The sequence below is a fragment of the Meles meles genome, chromosome 7 (assembly GCF_922984935.1).
Source record: "Meles meles chromosome 7, mMelMel3.1 paternal haplotype, whole genome shotgun sequence".
In the NCBI taxonomy this organism is placed as follows: Eukaryota; Metazoa; Chordata; class Mammalia; order Carnivora; family Mustelidae; genus Meles; species Meles meles.
Genome location: NC_060072.1, coordinates 83,145,000 through 83,162,372, shown reverse-complemented (window position 1 = coordinate 83,162,372; position 17,373 = coordinate 83,145,000). Strand labels below are relative to the sequence as shown.

At 43.2% G+C, this 17,373-nt stretch overlaps 1 protein-coding gene across 2 annotated transcripts in view; it reads right to left on the bottom strand.

Annotated features, from left to right (window-relative positions):
* The window catches only part of ANO6 (anoctamin 6), a 185,427-nt gene that overhangs the window by 132,368 nt on the left and 35,686 nt on the right, over positions 1-17,373 (bottom strand). The window contains exon 2 of one of the 2 annotated variants that reach the window (XM_046010920.1): positions 9,474-9,527. The exons of the other annotated variant lie outside the window; for it this stretch is intronic. Within the exon in view, the coding sequence (XP_045866876.1) occupies positions 9,474-9,527 (54 nt within the window). The remainder of the gene's footprint in view (positions 1-9,473; positions 9,528-17,373) is intronic. 2 annotated transcript variants of the gene reach the window in all.

Below are 17,373 nucleotides of genomic sequence, written 5' to 3'. Positions count from 1 at the left end.
ACAGAGCTGAGGAAGGCATGGTTTTTTTGCTGTGCCTTGTTTTAGAACACGAAATATGTACTCATGTTACATATATTACATATTCACAGACACACACAAATGGTGATGGAAAAGAGTGAAAGAAAAGTACACAAGAGGGGTCCCTGATGGAGACAGGCACAGACAGAGTGGTGAACCCTCCACCAGAGAAGCAAAGTGAAGTGTAAATGTAAGCATATGTGTGCATTACACACATACATTGCACACATGTGCACTACACACAATTTTTTTTTTGAGGGAAGAAAAGTTGAGGCATTGTCCCCGGAAGGTTTCCACTCCCTCTGCGATTTAAGAAACAAGATGACCTACTAAGAATGAGGGGCAAGGGTGTGAAATAGGGACCCGAGGAGAGCAGTGGGAGTGGAAATCCTTTCCAGGATGGATACGAGTGTCCGCTGGCTAGGTGCGCAGGGTTCAGTTTCTGTTCTGTGTTTTTTTCCTGAGCTGGGCAAAGGCTAAAGAGTCTGATTTTCTTGCTGGCCTCCCAGCCCTAAGGTAACAGGTCCTCAGAGTCAGTCTAAGAATCAAGTGTATCCCAATAACCCGGGGAACTCTGACAAAAGGATTCCTAGGCCCCAGCCCGTGGGGATTCTGCATTAGTAACGGAGGGCAAGGATGACTCCGGTGTGCAACTCAGTCTGGGACGCACGCCCTAAAGAACCTCACCTCGGTCTCCAGACCAGCGGGTCGCCAGCCTCACAGATCACACTTCCTCCTTAGTCACTGTACTGACCACTGCGAGGCACACTGGGTTGGTGATCAAACCAGCCAGTCAAAACCACAGTGACATGCAATGTCCACTTGGTCCCTCCATCTAACAAGAAACAGCAATGGGGAGGGGACAGAAAATACAGCTGTGGCTTTTATCTGCTCACACTGGGCTTCCATGGGAAGGACACACTTCCTGGTAGGGTGCTACCAAGAATGACCATCCCTGCCAGAGGGGGAAAAGGCAACAAACCAGACCTCTTTCTCTATTATCTTCCCCGTTTTTCTGGCTCAACCCTAACACTTTATCTCTCTATTGAGAACATGAATCCAAGTATGCTTTGCAGCTGAAGTACTACCAGCTGAAAATAGCCCAAAGGGAAAAAATTCAGAATTTTTAACCATTTAACAGTTTCCTATTCATGAAATGTGGGTTGCAATTTTACTCGAGACTTTCAAGATACCAGAGTTTCAGAGACTGACTGACAAACCCAAGGACAAGATTCACTTCTGCAATTTCTTTAGTTGGCTGCCACAACTCTGTTTCCTAATCTGGTATTCAATCACACGTGATTATCCCAACTGCTTAGAAATAAAATCAATCTTTGGGTACAGAGAGATCTTAAAATCACCTACTTCAGTCCCTTGGACTTACAGATGAGAAAATAATGGCGAGAGAGAATGCCCAGGTTTAAGTATTAAATCTGGGAAGAGGACCCAAGCTTCCTAACTCCTGGTCCAGGGAATTGTCCACCGTACTCAACCCCAACTGTACCTAAGAGAAGAACTAAAGTCAGTAAAAATGGAGATTCCTAATTTACAGAGAAGTCCCATTTCGCAAGTGTGATCAAATGCCTCAGAAACAACAAAGAAAATTATGTCAAGTGAAGCTTTCATTTAAAGGTGGAGTACTAGGAGGCGCCTGGACGGCTCAGTTGGGTAAGCGTCTGCCTTCGGCTCAGGTCATGATCCCAGAGTCCTGGGATTGAGCCCGAATCCAGCCCCCTGCTCGGAGGGTGTCTGCTTCACCTTCTCCCTCTCCTCTGTCCCCCTGCTCATGTTCCCTCACTCTTTTAAGATTTTAAGATAAAATCTTAAAAAATAAATAAGTAGGGGTGCCTGGATGGCTCAGTGGGTTAAGCCTCTGCCTTCAGCTCAGGTCATGATCCCAGGGTCCTGGGATCGAGCCCCACATCGGGCTCTCTGCTCAGCGGGGAGCCTGCTTCCCCCTCTCTCTCTGCCTACCTCTCTGCCTACTTGTCATCTCTATCTGCCAAATAAATAAATAAAATCCTCAAAAAAAAAAAAAAAAGAAGAAGAAGAAGAAGAAGCAAAGCCTTTTAAAAATAAATAAATAAATAAAAGTGAAGTACTAAACACCTGCACTGTCTTGCTCCCTCCTCAAACACCACTGGGTCATAAACAGATCTAAACAGCACAGGAAAAGAGACAGTCACACAATTTTGGAAGATGGAGAGTTAACAGACAAGTGGTGACTGGCTGAGCAGACTGAAGAAAGCTCAGTCCCAAACTAGAACTATCTAGAAGCAATGCCATTTAAATGATAAACACTCAAGAGGCTGAAGGACCGACAGCGCCAGGTTCCTCTGGCAGTGGGGGTGAAGGTGGGGAGAAGATTGGCTGAAAGTCTGCTTAAGTAGAGAGACCCACAGATTTTTCTCCCTCACTCCTTGAAGAAAGTAACTGCCTCCAAACCCCCTGGCCCCACCTAGGAGAAGACTGACGTGTATTTCCTAAAAGACTCAATAAGGGATCTTTGGACTAGAGGATTCGAAGCATGGGTGAGGAGTGGGATTTCATACTGAAGAGAGAATACACAAATTATTGCTGAATGTTGAGACACCGCGGCCTTGTCCTTGGCTTTCTCACTGGTCATCTTTTCTCTGGAGAATCTGCTCGCTCAAATAACAAACAAAAACCTAAAACTATATCAGGATTTCCTAAACAAAACAAACCACCTAGCCTAGTATGAAGCTAAGCCCAATGTGCTATCAAAGAACCTCTAGTCACCTTTTTTTAGATAGTGGATATAAAACAGGAGGGAATAATAAACTTCTGGATATTAGGGAAAGCATCTAACAGAGAAACAGCAAGGCAACTTAGAGGAAAGAGAAAAATCACAGAAGGAAGAAATTTTTTAAAAAATCAAAACTCTAGCATCTTCAGCTATCTGAGAAAAGTACACTCACGAAAGAAAAGATACTATCAAAGAGAGAGAGAAAGAAAGAAAAATGTTAACTCTTAGAAATTAAAATGATGGCAGATTCAATAGAAGGCCTGAAAGATACAATTCAGGAAATATCTGAGAAAGTTGAACAAAAACACAGAGATGGAAAACAGGAAAGATGGAAAGTTTGGGGGCCAATCTGGGATAGCCAATAACTAGATAATAGATAATAGAGTGTTCATCATCAAAGAAATGGAGGGTAAGTGATTATAAAGGGACGAAATTTCCCAAAATTGAGGGACATCTTTCCCCCAAAACTGAAGGACACCATTTTCCCTTTAAAGAAAAGTGGGGAGAGGGAAGGAATTGGAGCTTCCATACTGAAGAGGGTTAGTTTCCAGCATATTAAATGCAAACAGACCTACACCAAGGTCCATCATCATGGAATCCAGAAAGAGTTTTCATACAAAGGTTTTTAAGTCCAAATGGCAGAACTTCTGAAAAGCAACACTGGAAGGCAGAGGCTTCAAAATTCTGAGAAGAGATGATTTCTCTTCAAGAATTATAGTCAAGGCATCACTAAAAAGCCATGGAAAATGAAGGCGTTGTCAGACCTGCAAATCTCAAAAAGTTCTGTCTTCTTGTACCCTTTCTCCCTAAGGAACTGGACACTGTGTGCCACCAAAATGAAGTAGCAAACCAAGAAAGAATAAGTCATTCAGGTCCAGAGATCAGGGGCTCCAAAATGGGAGTGGCAAAAGGAGTTCTCCGGAGAGTGGTGAAGGGGAAGCCAAGAAAGCAACACAGGCAGAGATAAGATCAGAAGGTTCTGAGAGGTACATTCTCGATGTGGTTGACTGAGAGGAAATTTACAACTGGGGTAGAGCCTGAGGTTGAATATTCATAAGTACACCAGAAATGAAGAGATTTTAAAAACTCAGTATCTGCTATGTAGTCTTGACAGGAAAAGTAATCCAACTATATTACAGGGCTCTTCTGTGGAAAAGTATTAGTTGTAATAAACACTGCATTCTGATTTTACCAAATTTATAATATAAATACAACTGGGAGAATGGGGGTTGGGAAATTTGCGTGAGAGGCAAGAGGAGCAGGGGTGGATGAACCGGAGCTAAATACTCACTTTTTCATCAATAGGTAATCCTTAAAACTAAGAAACAGATGAGTAACAATATGATTATGTTAATTAAAGATATAGAAGATATAGAAGCAGTTACTAAAATAATCAGCTGAAGTTGAAAATACTTGCCTCTGGGGAACATAAAATGGAAGGGGAGCTGCTGCTCTTCATAACAAATCTTGTATTACTGAATTTTCTACTCATGTAAACATTACAAAATAATTATACCACACTTTGACAAAAGCAAAAAAATTATTTTTTCCCCTTTTAAAAAAAATGGAAGCAAGGACTCATGTCAAACATCTCATGACAGGACATGTATAAACATTAAGAACTCCTATTCTGGAACCTACTCTGTGCCAGGCACCATGCTCAATGCAGAAGACAGAACAGATAACGCCACAGAAAAAGTCCCTTTTCAGGGAAACTTATGTTCCATGATAAAACTAAACACAAGATCCAATGAGACAGGACAGGGATGTATCTGGCAGAAGCAGCAACACACAGAGCTCGAATGACCCGGAAAAATTTCACGAGTAATGGGAAAGAACAGCAGATCTTAGCAGAGTAAAGGAGAAATAGGTAATGAAGAACTACAGCACATCTAGACAACATTTTAGAAATTCCACCATAATTAAAGGACCAAGAAATGGGGTGAGAGATGGAGAGGGTTTAAGAAGATGTCTGATTCTTTGTTTTTGAACATAGGGGTACATGAGCATTAATTCACTTATTCCTTCAGTCATTCAAAAACACTTATTGAGCATCAGAATTCATATGCAGCTTATGATCTACTGGAGGGACAGAGGCAATAAACAAATACAGACTTAATTTTGGGTAGAGATAAATGCTTTGAAGCTAACAAAGCAGGTGAAGGGAACCAAGAGTAATGGTGGTGTTTTGGCCAGGTGAGTCAGGGGGACCAGCCAGCCCCCAGGGGTGGCGTCCGAGGGAGAACTCATTGAAGTACAAGACAAGAATCCTAGACAGAAAGGGGTTGCGAGGGGAGAGCAGGGAGAGATGGGGATGAGAGCAACATTCTAGGCAGGAGGGTGACATGTCAAGGGGCAGGGAGGGGCCGGTGTGGCTGAAGCCCCTTGAGAGATGGGCAGAACAAGAGACGGGGACAGAGTGATGGCAAGGGCATTACAGTCCATGGCCAAGAGTCAGGACTTTATACTGTTTGTGGAGAAGCCCCTGCAGGTAGTATAAAAGTATAAAACAGAAGAATTCCCGTGGCTGCTGTGTGAACTCAGACCACAAGGTAAAGAGTAGAGGCAGGAAGATTCCAAAGTTCTGGCAAGACGTGGTGGTGGTGACCCGGGGCTGGGACTTAGGTGTGGTGTGGGAGATGAGGAGTGCTTGGATCTGGGATAGATGCTAATGGGTCCAACAGGAGGTGTGAAAGAAAGGCAGGCGTCCAGGAAGACTTCGGGTTTGGGGTCCTGAGTAGAGTCACTGCCCAGATGAGGAACGATGGAAGAAAACAAATGAGGAGCTGGTTTTGCACATGCCACGTCTGCAATGTCTAGGAGGCAACCAAGTGGAAGAGGTGAAGCAGGCAGCTGAAAAGCCAGGGAGAGACAGGGACTGGGGAGAGGTATCTGGAAGTCATCACCATATAAACGGTATTTAAGGCTCTGGAAATGAGTATCACCTAAGCAGTGAGCAGAGATGGGAAGCAGTCAGAGAACAAAGTCATCGACACTCCAAAGTTAGAGGCAAAGGACGAGGAAGAGAAGGACCCAGCAGGGGAGACAGGAAAAACAAGGGAGGTGCAAGCAGGAAAAACAAGGGAGCAGCATCACAGAAACCAAGTAAAGAAAGAATTTCAGGAAGGAGGGAGTGGTCAGCTGTGCTCAGTGTGGCTAAGATAAGCAAGGGCTCCACAGTAAAGGGCTAGGGCCTCCATGACTCAGGATGAATGAACAATGCTGTGAGAGAACATTCCCTACCCATAAATGCACTCAGACGACTTAGTAATTTGGAAGAGTAAGCCTCAGTTCATTTCAAACACCAACGCTCTGTTTCCACGAGTGCCTCCTCACGTGGCCAGCCCTCCCTCCTTCCGGATTCTCCCAGGAAGCGACCCAGGAGATCCCCATGCCTGGGAAATAAAGGCAACTCTCAAGGGTAGGCTTAAACGCAATGGCGTAGCAGACCAGTGCTCACAGCAGAGAATCAGATACGCTTGGGCAGGACAGAACTATTCCACAGGTCTCTACATTTTTCTAACTCACAGCCTGGGAGAGGAAAATTAAAGCAATCATTCCACCCATCTCGCAGAGCCCCTGAAAGTGCAGAGTATCTGCGATTTCTGCAACTTCTGATTACACTTTCTAACCCCTTCCCCTCTCCCTCTTTGCTACATTGTGACACCAGACTTCTTCCTTTTTTAAAATCAAGTTTACTGAGGTTTAATTTTATATACAGTAAAAATTTACCCCAAGTCTGGTGCATTTTGACTAGCGTATACAGTCATGTAGCTCCCTCTCAAAGCCCCTCCATAGTCAATTTCCTCCGCTTGCTTCTGGTCCTTGGCAAGCGATGATTTCTCTCTATGGTTCTGCGTTTTCAGAATATCATATACATGGGATCAAATCGTATGCAGACTTTTATATCTGGCTTGTTTCACTCAGCATAATGCTTCTGAGATTTTATCCATTCTGATGCCTGTATCTGTAATCTGTTCCTTTTTGCTACTCAACACTGTTCCACTGAGTGGCTGTATCACAGTTTATCCATTTGCCAGTTGATGGACATTTGAGTCGTCTCTAGGTTGTAGTTATTATGAATAAAACTTCTATAGACTTTCACTAGAAGGTCTTTGGTGGACAAGGTTTTCATTTCTCAAGGCAATACTTAGGAATGGAATTGCTGGGTCATGTAGAATCTAGTTTTTGTCGGCTAAGAACAGCTAAACATCTACCAAGCACTTACTTTGTATCACATAATATTCCAAGCTCTTCGTAGGTCTTATGCCGTTTAATTTTTAAAACAGAAAGTTTAATCAAGTTATGAATGCCCCGCGATGAGGAAACTAAGGCACAGAGGGGTTAGGTGACGTGCCCAAGATCACACAGCTTGCAGGCAGCAGGGCCAGGATTCTCAAACCCAGGAATCACATCACCAAAGGCAAATCACCCACCATTTTGCTTTGCTGCCTCCCTCAAGTCAGACGTGTGATGGCTGGGAGATAGATTACCAAATTCTACCTGATGCTGTTAAGTGTTTGGATCAAAAATGGCCATTGCTAACTATTCCCTTCCCGTCTTTTAACCATGACAATGAATACACTGGAAGTCTCGGAGTGTCACTGCCGTGAGGACATGCCATTTTAAAGTCAGAACTTTATAGGACATTATGAAGAAATGCTTTTAACTGTGTTACAGAAGCTTATAAATATTAACTTATGAATGTTAAATAGCAACCGTAAGAAAAGCTAAAGTCAGCTGGCATCTACCGCGATGATAAAACTTTCTTCTGGAGACTTCTCCACTCTCATGACGTAAGAGGCCATGGTGGTTAGAAAATTATAAGCACTTTGGAATCAGACAGACCTGGATTTAAATTTTGGCTCCACTCCCTGGTGGATAGGTGCATACACGTGTGTGCGTGCACACACACACACCCCTCTTCACATGTAAACACTGGTGTGAACGAGTCCTAATTTGCAGGACAGTCATAATGATTTGATGGCGAAACGAGGTTGAAACACTGAACACTGTGTCTTACATAATAAACCCTCCTCTCCCACAATGTACTGCTGAGCCTCTGAAATTGGTCTGATAGAAGCTGGTTACTTAGCAAAAAGTTTTTTTAATTTTTTAAAGATTTTATTTATTTATTTGACAGAGAAAGAAAGAGATCACAAGTAGGCAGAGAGAGAGAGAGGAAGAGAAGCAGGCCTCCTGCTGAGCAGAGAGCCCAATGTGGGGCTCGATCCCAGGACCCTGGGATCATGACCCCAGCCAAAAGCAGAGGCTTTAACCCACTGAGCCACCCAGGTGCCCCACTTAGCAAAAATTTTTATCAGTCTATTTTTCACCCAAATAGCAGCAAAGGAGCGATTGGACATGGGTCCTTCTATAAAACTTCATATTTCATCTTAAAAAGGAAGTCAGGCAAACCCTGCACTTTCTATTCCACAGTATAACCAAAATTATTTTAATATTAAACTGTTTTATATTTACCTTCAGTGAAACAACTTTGGTTTCTCCTGAAATGTCTAAGACCACTTCAGGAAGATTCCCCACCGACTACACAGGGGCCTCACCTCCACGCCCCCACACTGCCCTTCCTGATCACAGCGCAGGAGACTGTGACGTCCGAGACCACACACTCTGGCCATCCTTCCCTCCTGACTGCAACATCTTGACATCATCTTCACATTTACCCTACGGCTCTCAGCCCAGTTTACAGTTCTGGCTCTGGAAGCTCCTAATTCTCCACACAGGAAAACAGCTTCTCTCTGTGACCCCGGTGTGCCGCCGCCTGGCCACGCGGCTCAAGAGATGCAGCAGCAGCCTGCCTTCGGAGTCAGCCCTCTGATACAGCCAGAAGACTCAACACAAACACTGCAAACCTGGGAATACTTTTTCACATAAAAATAAGGTACTGACCAAGAATGAACCTTATGTCAACAGGGATGACAGAAGATTCATAGTTTTGGTTTGTTTTTGTTTTTTTTTTAATCAATTGAACTGAATTGAATCAATCACTATGAATTGAAAATAATTTAGCACATGAATCCAGAGAAGCCAAAAGATTTGATTCAGCTCTGCTAACAGAATGTGGTTTCTCGGAGTTATGTCTACAGTATGATAAAAGAGATAATTTAGTCCTTAAAACATACTTCCATGAAATAGCGTTGTTTTCTTGATTCAACTTTCTGTCTTAAGGTAGATGCCACATGCTGCTACCCTCCACTTTCACCACCCACACTTGTCAGTATGTTATTCAAAAGTCCCTAGATGGTCTAAGTATCTTGAGCAACTTGGGAGGTCACTGAAATTCTGTTTTCATTTACATCAAAAGCGCCCTGAAATTCCCCCCCCCCCCCAAAACTTCTGTTCTGGAAGATAGGGGTGGAAAGTCGCAGTGTATGAGATCTTGACCCACAATACAGTGGGCCCTAGAAAGACAAATAAGTTTTGCTTTCAGAACTTTTTCTGGAAGCTAACATATAGAAATAAATGGATTATTTTTAGCAATCCATATGGACTAATGGAGGAATTTAAAAAAATCAGGGTACTTCAACTCAACAAATGATCCAGAATCCTACAAGATGCCAGCAAGTTACAGAAAGGACAAGGAGGGTGAGATTCCTGGGCTCCTGGAGCCGACAGTCCGAGAGGAGAGCCAGGGGTGCTGTTCAAACAGAGAGGAAGGGCATCTTACCCGGCCTGGATGGGTGAGAAGTCAGAAAAGGCCTCTTGGAGGCAGCAACATCACCTGAGGAATGAGGAAGCATCAATAAATACAAAAGACAAACAGAAGGTGGGGAGGCAGACAGCAGAGACACCAGACAGAGGGTCAGACCCGAGTCCCAGACCTGCTCCTGCAACAACTGGGATCCGACCTTGAGCAAGCTCCTTGCCCTTTTGAGTTTTCATTTTTTTCTCATCTGTGATATGGGATGGTTAGATTATGTCAGTTTACCCTAACCTTTGCCGTGCATTAGGAACCTCTGGGAGCTTTCTAAAAATACTAGCTCCCTCCTCCAGAAATATGGTTTCGATTGGTAGAGCACCTGTGTTTCTCTCAACAGCTTTCCAGGTGATGCTGGTCTGATCGGCGATGGTGGTATAGTGGTGAGCACAGCTGCCTTCCAGGTGATGCTGGTCTGCAGTCAGCGTGGGGAACCACTGGATGAGAGGTCTCTCAAATCTGTGGTTCTCAACCCCCTAGTGCTCAAGAACACCCTCTGGGGAGCTTTTCAACATCCCAAGGTAGGCTGCTTTCACAACAATTAAACCAGAATCTCTGGGACCCAGGCATCTGTATCTTTCAAAGTTCCCAGGCTGATTCCAAGGCGCAGCCAAGGTTGTGAACCACTGTTCCAGGGGCTCTTCACACTTCCATTTCCTAGGACAGCCACTGAAGGATGGCAAAGAGAAGGGAAGAGAAGCTTTTAAGTTTCTCCCTCTCTTTTGGGTCAAATTAAAAGGAGAAAGGCATGCCGAAGCCAGTGACGGATTTTAAATGGGGTTGTAGCACACTGTAGGGTTGATTTTGGACATATGCATAATTCACGCCGACACATGACAGGTAGAAAGATGCTTATTCCAAAATGCTCTCAGTTCTGAATTTAAAATTCAACAGAATACATATAAAATGACTCCATGGTGTGTTCTCTGCAATAGTTAGTTAGGATTTGATTTGCATGGCTGCCTATAATATGAACATTACATTCCCTACCCCCAAGGTTACTTAAATTCACTTATTAAGGCGATGGTGAGCTAAACAAACAGTAATTAGAAACACTCCAGACTACCTTTTAAATCTGTTGCTAAATTATATTTTTCCTGCACCAAAGCCCATACACACAGCATGTCCACAAGCATCACAAAACCAAAACCTCAGAAATATTTACATTCATAAGAGCCCAAGTTCCTCTGGGTCTTCCCATTGGGTTCTGCAGGGAAGTCAGGCCAACTTTGGAAAAGGGCTGTTCATTACTGTTATTTCTCACATCTGGGTAAATAAAGCACTGCCCACATGTGGTTAGAAATCCCTGGAGAAAATGAATTCTCCCTGGGTCTGAAAATGAAAATGAAGAACACCTCTGATAGACTGCCTCATTTCCTGAAAGTAGTCAGAAATGAAAGCAATTCTTCAGCAAAGAACATGTGCACTGCGGTACAACTTATAAAATAACGCCAGATGATACCTGTGGCTAGGAGGCCGGGCCTGAGCACGGAGGGAGGGCCTGGAGAACAGGACTGGGCCCTCTGCGCTGTACTTAATCTCAGAGATGCTGCTGGTGCTGCCTTAGAGGTCTGCAAATCCAATGAGCCGCCGAGCATCCCGGTCTCAGCTGTAAATCTTGATTAGCAGTAAGACTACTTACATTCCATTAGGAAACTGGCCCCTCTCCAAAGGGTGGAAGCAGCCAGAAAGGATTCATGGGCCATCATGGGCACAGAAACAGCAATTCTTACAAGAAAAATGGTTTTACTTCACTAAGAAGAGTTTCTGCCTGTTAATGATTCAGACTGATCTTTCTTCCTGAGGAGAAAGGACAGCTGTGTGCTGTGACCGAACGCTGCCCAGGGAAGCCCCTCCTTCCACATTAGGCCAGAAGGAGGTACCGGCATATGGTCAGGGGCTAGAGGGTAAGAAAGCCTGAAATACCCTTCACAGCAACTGGTGAGGACCAGTGCACAGGAAGGTGACAAACAAAGGCTGTCTTTCCCAAAATCAAAGGCCACTTGTGTCTCTTAGGTGGCTCACTACCATTCCTTCCATAATGGGTATTTAACAGGAATCCCACTCCATTGTTGGTAATGCGGGTGGACAGGGTACCGGGAGACAACCTAGATGCCCATGAGCAGGTCACCAGTTACATCCAGAATATACACAACGGAATACTATGCAGTCGTTTAAAAGGCCACTACAGAGGATGCACAGATACACAGATGTGTGTTTTTATATGATACATTCAGACCAGACAATAATGCACCTGGACTCTGCAGAGCAAACATTTGTGTCAGTGTATTTAAAGAGGTGCCTGAGCATGGAAGGAAGGGGCTAGGAGAGTGTTAACTTTCCTTTTATAATCGTGAATACAGTTTGAATGATCTTTTCATGTACTTACCCTCCCTCTTTAACAATAGGCATTGTTAAATAGGTGGAAGGCTATTTTTGGTTTCTTCTTTATACTAGTCTCTCCGTATAAAACAAATGAAGGTTATTTTAAATAGATATTATGTGCTCAATTGCGTCTCTTCCAAACTCACATGTTGGGGCCTTAACTCGCCGTACCCAGAATGTGATCCCATGAACCGTAATGGAGTGATGAGGTTAAAATGCAGCCATTAGAATGGGCGCTAATCCAGTCTGACTGGTGTCCTTCTGAGAGGAAAAATGGGCAGAGACCCACACAGACACACAGAGAAGAAGGACCACATGAGGACACAGTGAGAAGGTGGCAGCTGCGAGACCAGGGGAGAAACCTCAGAAGAAACTAAATGTGCCAACACCTGAACCTTGGACTTCCAGCCTCCAGAACCATGAGAACATAAATTTCTGTTGTTTGGTCACCCAGCCCATTTATCTGTAAATAGACAGAGGGACACAGTTCTACCAACGCAACAGGGGGAGAGGCACCCGTAAAAGTATTTGATGGGTTAAGAACCCACCATGTCTGCTACGATGCATCATTTGGTAGGCAAAGAAACTGGGGCTCACTGTGCTTCTGACTACATCAGAGTCACGCCCTTCAGTGACATGAACCAGGAATAGAATGGGCTTCCTACCTCCTTAGTCAAGACTAAGTCTGCCCATGCCACTTACCTTTTATGGTATTTTTAACAAGTCCCATAACTTGAAGGACTAGCGACCGAGATATTTTATTAGTGTCTTTTAAAGGCCTGGCTGATGTTCAAAAGGTTTTCTTCCTGTGCTGATAACTAATGAAGAGGTAGGTGTCACAGTAAAATTATTAATTCAATTAAAAAAAAAAAAAACTTGGTACCAGAGTTTTAAAGAAATTCAGAAAAACAAGCAACGTGCCATATTTGTATGCCAACCTAATTTTTTATACTTTAAAACATGTGGTCTCAGACCACATTGCAATATATCAAAAATGTGGTAGTCCAACACTAAATTTTTTTGAAGACTTATTTGAGAGAAAGAGAGAGAGAGAAGAGGGACAGAGGGAGAGGGAGAATGTCTAGCAGAAACCCCACTGAGCAGGGTGTCTTGAACTCATGACCCTGAGATCATGACCTGAGCCAAAACCAAGAGTCAGATGATCAAACGACTAAGCCAACCAGGTGCCCCAGCCAACGCTAAAATCACATATAGAAATTATATATTTTTACAAATTAATTAATCCTTCCTTTAAAAATAGAGTTTTTTAAGGTTTTTAGAGTTTTTAAAGTTTTTCTAAAGTTTTATAGTTTTTTTTTAAGAAATTTTATTTCTTTTTTCAACGTAACAGAATTCATTGTTTTTGCACAACACTCAGTGCTCCATGCAAAACGTAAAGGAAGGATTAACTAATCCTTCCTTTAAAAATAGAGTTTAGGAAATCAGAGCAATATATTAAAGTCACAGACTGTGCCTATAGTATCTATAACCTAGAAGTGGGTTAAGGCCCAGGCACATGGGGGCACCTGGGTGGCTCAGTGGGTTAAACCACTGCCTTCAGCTCAGGTCATGATCCCAGAGTCCTGGGATCAAGCCCCACATCGGGCTCTCTGCTCAGCAGGGAGCCTGCTTCCCTACCTCTTTCTCTGCCTGCCTCTCTGCCTACTTGTGTGCGCGCTCTCTATCTCTCTTACAAATAAATAAATAAAATCTTTAAAAAAAAAAGGCCCAGGCACATGAAAATACAATCAGAACTTAAAAATAAATATTTGGAACAGTTCGGGCTGCATTCAGAGGAAGGTAGAATCCACCCTGAATGGTTAGGAAAATTTTCACCGAGGGCAAAAGCTCTAAGCCAATCTGGAATTAGATACATAAAAGTTAAGAAGTGATGTATATCCACATCTATCTTGCTACTGAAGTTTTAAAGGCAAGAGCTGTGGCTAAGATCCTAACAGAGTGCCTGGCAAGCAAAAGGCATGTGCCAGTGCTGAGGCAGGAGAAAACAGTGGGAAAGTGCGGGTTCTCATAAGGAGGTTGTGGGGTAGAAGGTTAAAAGAAGTTAGGATCAGCCTGTAGATGTGTTGAAGTTTGGGCTTTAGCCCTAGACACTATGGACTCGTAGAAGGTGTTTCTGAAGGAGAATGTTACCAAGAGCACAGATGGGACCAGCAGTGATGTGCAGAATGGAAAGAGGTGGTAGGGAAACGACCAGAACCAACCAAGCGGTGTCAGGGGTTAATCACATGATCCGCTGGGGAGTCTCTGCTTCCCCGTGTGTAAAATGGGCATCACACTGCCCATCTTCATAGGACTGTTACGAAAGCTTCAGGGGATGTAACACACTAACAGTTAGCACTTCAGAAAACAGAACTGTCATTACCATAACCATTTTTCCACCCTGACAGATACAGAAGGAAATGAGAGAACAAGGGTGGGGTACGGAGCCAGGGTATGTCCTCTTAGGCTCTCCTCAGGCACCTTCAACAGACAGGGATAACGGCTGTCTTCTTTTCCGGTCGCAGAGTACACCATATTTACTCCCTAGTTCTCCAGAACTTAATACGTCGATCCAGTAGACCCAGGAGGAACAGATGTCTGAAATAGTATTTAAAATCAAGACACTGCAAAGTTAATTTTTAAGTTGTTTTTGTATAAAAGTAACTAACAGGCTAATGCCAATCAGCTTTAAAACACTAAATTAATGGACTCAGCTATACATCCAGGAAAACCATTTTCATAATGAAAATGCCAATGCCTTTTTAATTAAGGATGGAATTGCCAACATAAAAGACTCAGGATAAATGAGGAATCGTTCTTTTCTCTCATAAATGAAAGAACCTGATAACTCTGAATTATTCTAAGACACTGATTACCAGAAATTGTTTGGAATCTAAACTACAGGATTTTCCAACAGCATAATAATCACTTCATACGAGGGCTGACAGCCTCAGACCAAATTTGACGCCCTGGCTTTTTAAGTTCCTTTTCCTAATTATTATCAGGAGACCCATGGCCCTATATTTAGAGTCATTATGAAGCTCTACTAAAGATAATGGCACTTGGTCTAACACAAAGCAATGCTAACTTCTTTGTAAATTTGACCTTAAAAGATTTGCTATACGGGAAAAAAGTATATGCACATTTATATAAATGTAGAGATGTGTGTTCGTGGGAAAGCTTTACCAACTAATCATTAGCTATCAGTCATCATAAAATAAACATGTCAGAGATTTGTCCTGATATTCCTATTCTCAACATTCATGATGTATTTAAAAACTGTTTGCTCTTTGGCCCCAGACCAGATTTCCACACTTCCTACATCACTGGAGGGTGTATGACTTCTTAACATTAAAAAAAAACAAAAAAACCCACACCCAACAAAATGACCCAAAAGGGCTAACATAAAGAGAGTGAAATAAAACATAACTGGTTACTGCTGCCAGAGTCAAGAGAGACTTTCCAATAAACAACGAGGCCAAGAGGAAGACAGCAGTGAGCAGTCAAACTAGTAGGCGAAGACCCACATAGAATAAGGAAGGCAAACACACCAGTATAATATGACAGTGGAGAGACATTAGTCAGCACATACATGCATTCAACACTGAAAATGAGTAGCATCTTAGAAGGACACTCCAGAAAACAAAATCAAGAATTAACCAGAAGGAAGGAAAGAATTCCCACAAGGACAAGACTGAAGGCTAAGACAACATGGGGCAGGTTATGGAGTAAACCACAAGATAAACTGAGATAAATTAGTTTTAATCCCTCTTCTTTATCTCCCCAACTAGCTTCCTTCAGAATGTTTCTTAACTTCCTAAACCTCAGCACCTTCGTGGGCAGTCTGAACAGGGAAGATTATATGGTATCACAAAGTCTCTCCCAGCTCTGACAATAGATGGGAAGTTTCTGTTTAGCTGATACACAGATGCTTTGTCTTTTATAGGCTTCTCTTACTACATAATGAGCTTCAAGTTTGCAAGCCTGGAATTTCACAGAAAGGAGCCAAACTCTGTCAGCATGCGCACGGAGCACAGCCCTAAAGCAGGAGTCAAACCAAGGCCTCTGACAGGAGTCCAACCAGCCGGCCAGTTCAAATGTTACCTGTGACATCACGTCGACCTCAGTCACGGTCCCTTTGCCCCTGTCCTCCTGAGTTCTTCTGAGCTGACTACACTCGATTTCTCAGCCTCAACTCTTCACATTACCCTACAGGTTACATAGACACTTATTTAAAAAGGTTAGGAGAGCTCATAAGACGTAAAAGGCACCAGAAATGTGCCTGGAGAATGGCACGGCAGGTTAACAAGAACCAGTACTCTAAGAGAACACCTCTCACTGCCCTGTGGCAACGAGTCCTTCACCGGCTCCACTTTTCCAAGTCTTCATAAAATAATTGGGATGCAAACAAAAATTTATACCCACAAATATCTCACAATATTTCTTATAACCGCAAAAATATCTGCCACATGCTCAACCTACAATAATCAAGGAAGATTATGTAAATCATACACCAAGTTAGGCTCTTACGACATGTGCCCCTCGCTCCTGCGCTCACCCACTGACGGTCACTGCCTTCACCAGACTTAAGGTCCGAGAGGCACAAACCACATTCTGCTCACGACCTTAGCTGTAAAGTCTGCCCCATAGTGAGCACAAAATAAGCATTGGTTGAATGTTTGCTAGTGAATGCTCTCGAGTGAATTCTATATGGTCGGATAGCACGCAGCTAGTAAGCATGGTGTGTGAAGCACACTGAAGTGCAGAGAACACCGAGGAAGACAAGGAAGACGTTCTGGAGAGGCAAAGCAGCGATGGTTATTCGACAGTGTGATGGTACACAATGCCCCTGAGTCATGCATTTGAAACTGGATAAAATGGCCAATTTTACGTTAAGTATGTTTTACTACAGGGAAAAAAATAAACATCAGGGAACACTTCTGAGGCAAGGTAAGTGAAAAAGCAGCGTACCACGTGTCTGAACTATGACATTACATCTGCATCTCTGAAAAGCTAGAGAGCAGCACGCTAAAGTAGTCATGTTTGGTTTATCTTAGGGTGATTTTTGTTTTATTTACCATTTCCCGTATTTTTTTCCAAAATATCCACCACTGTCCACGTATAACACACACCATGAGAAGAAGCTGTGTCCCAGGAAGTGTCGGGGATGGGAAGGTTTGGTGACCAGCAGATTTCATTTAGGTGAAATCTAAATGGGATCATTCACCTGGCTACAGTCCTTGATGTCCTACAGATAACATACCACCTGTGCGCGCCTTCACTGCATGCCTTCGCTATGGAGACAATCCAAAGGCATGCCGCTGGAGTTTGATTTTTATATTATATGGGCGCGTAATTTTCTACTTTTTCTTACTGTTATGCCAGAAAGCCTGCATCACAGATTTGCTGCTCTGTAAGTACACTTTGCCCAGGCTGAGAAGAAGCCATAGATGGTGTTCTGGATGCATTAATGCCAAACTGGAAC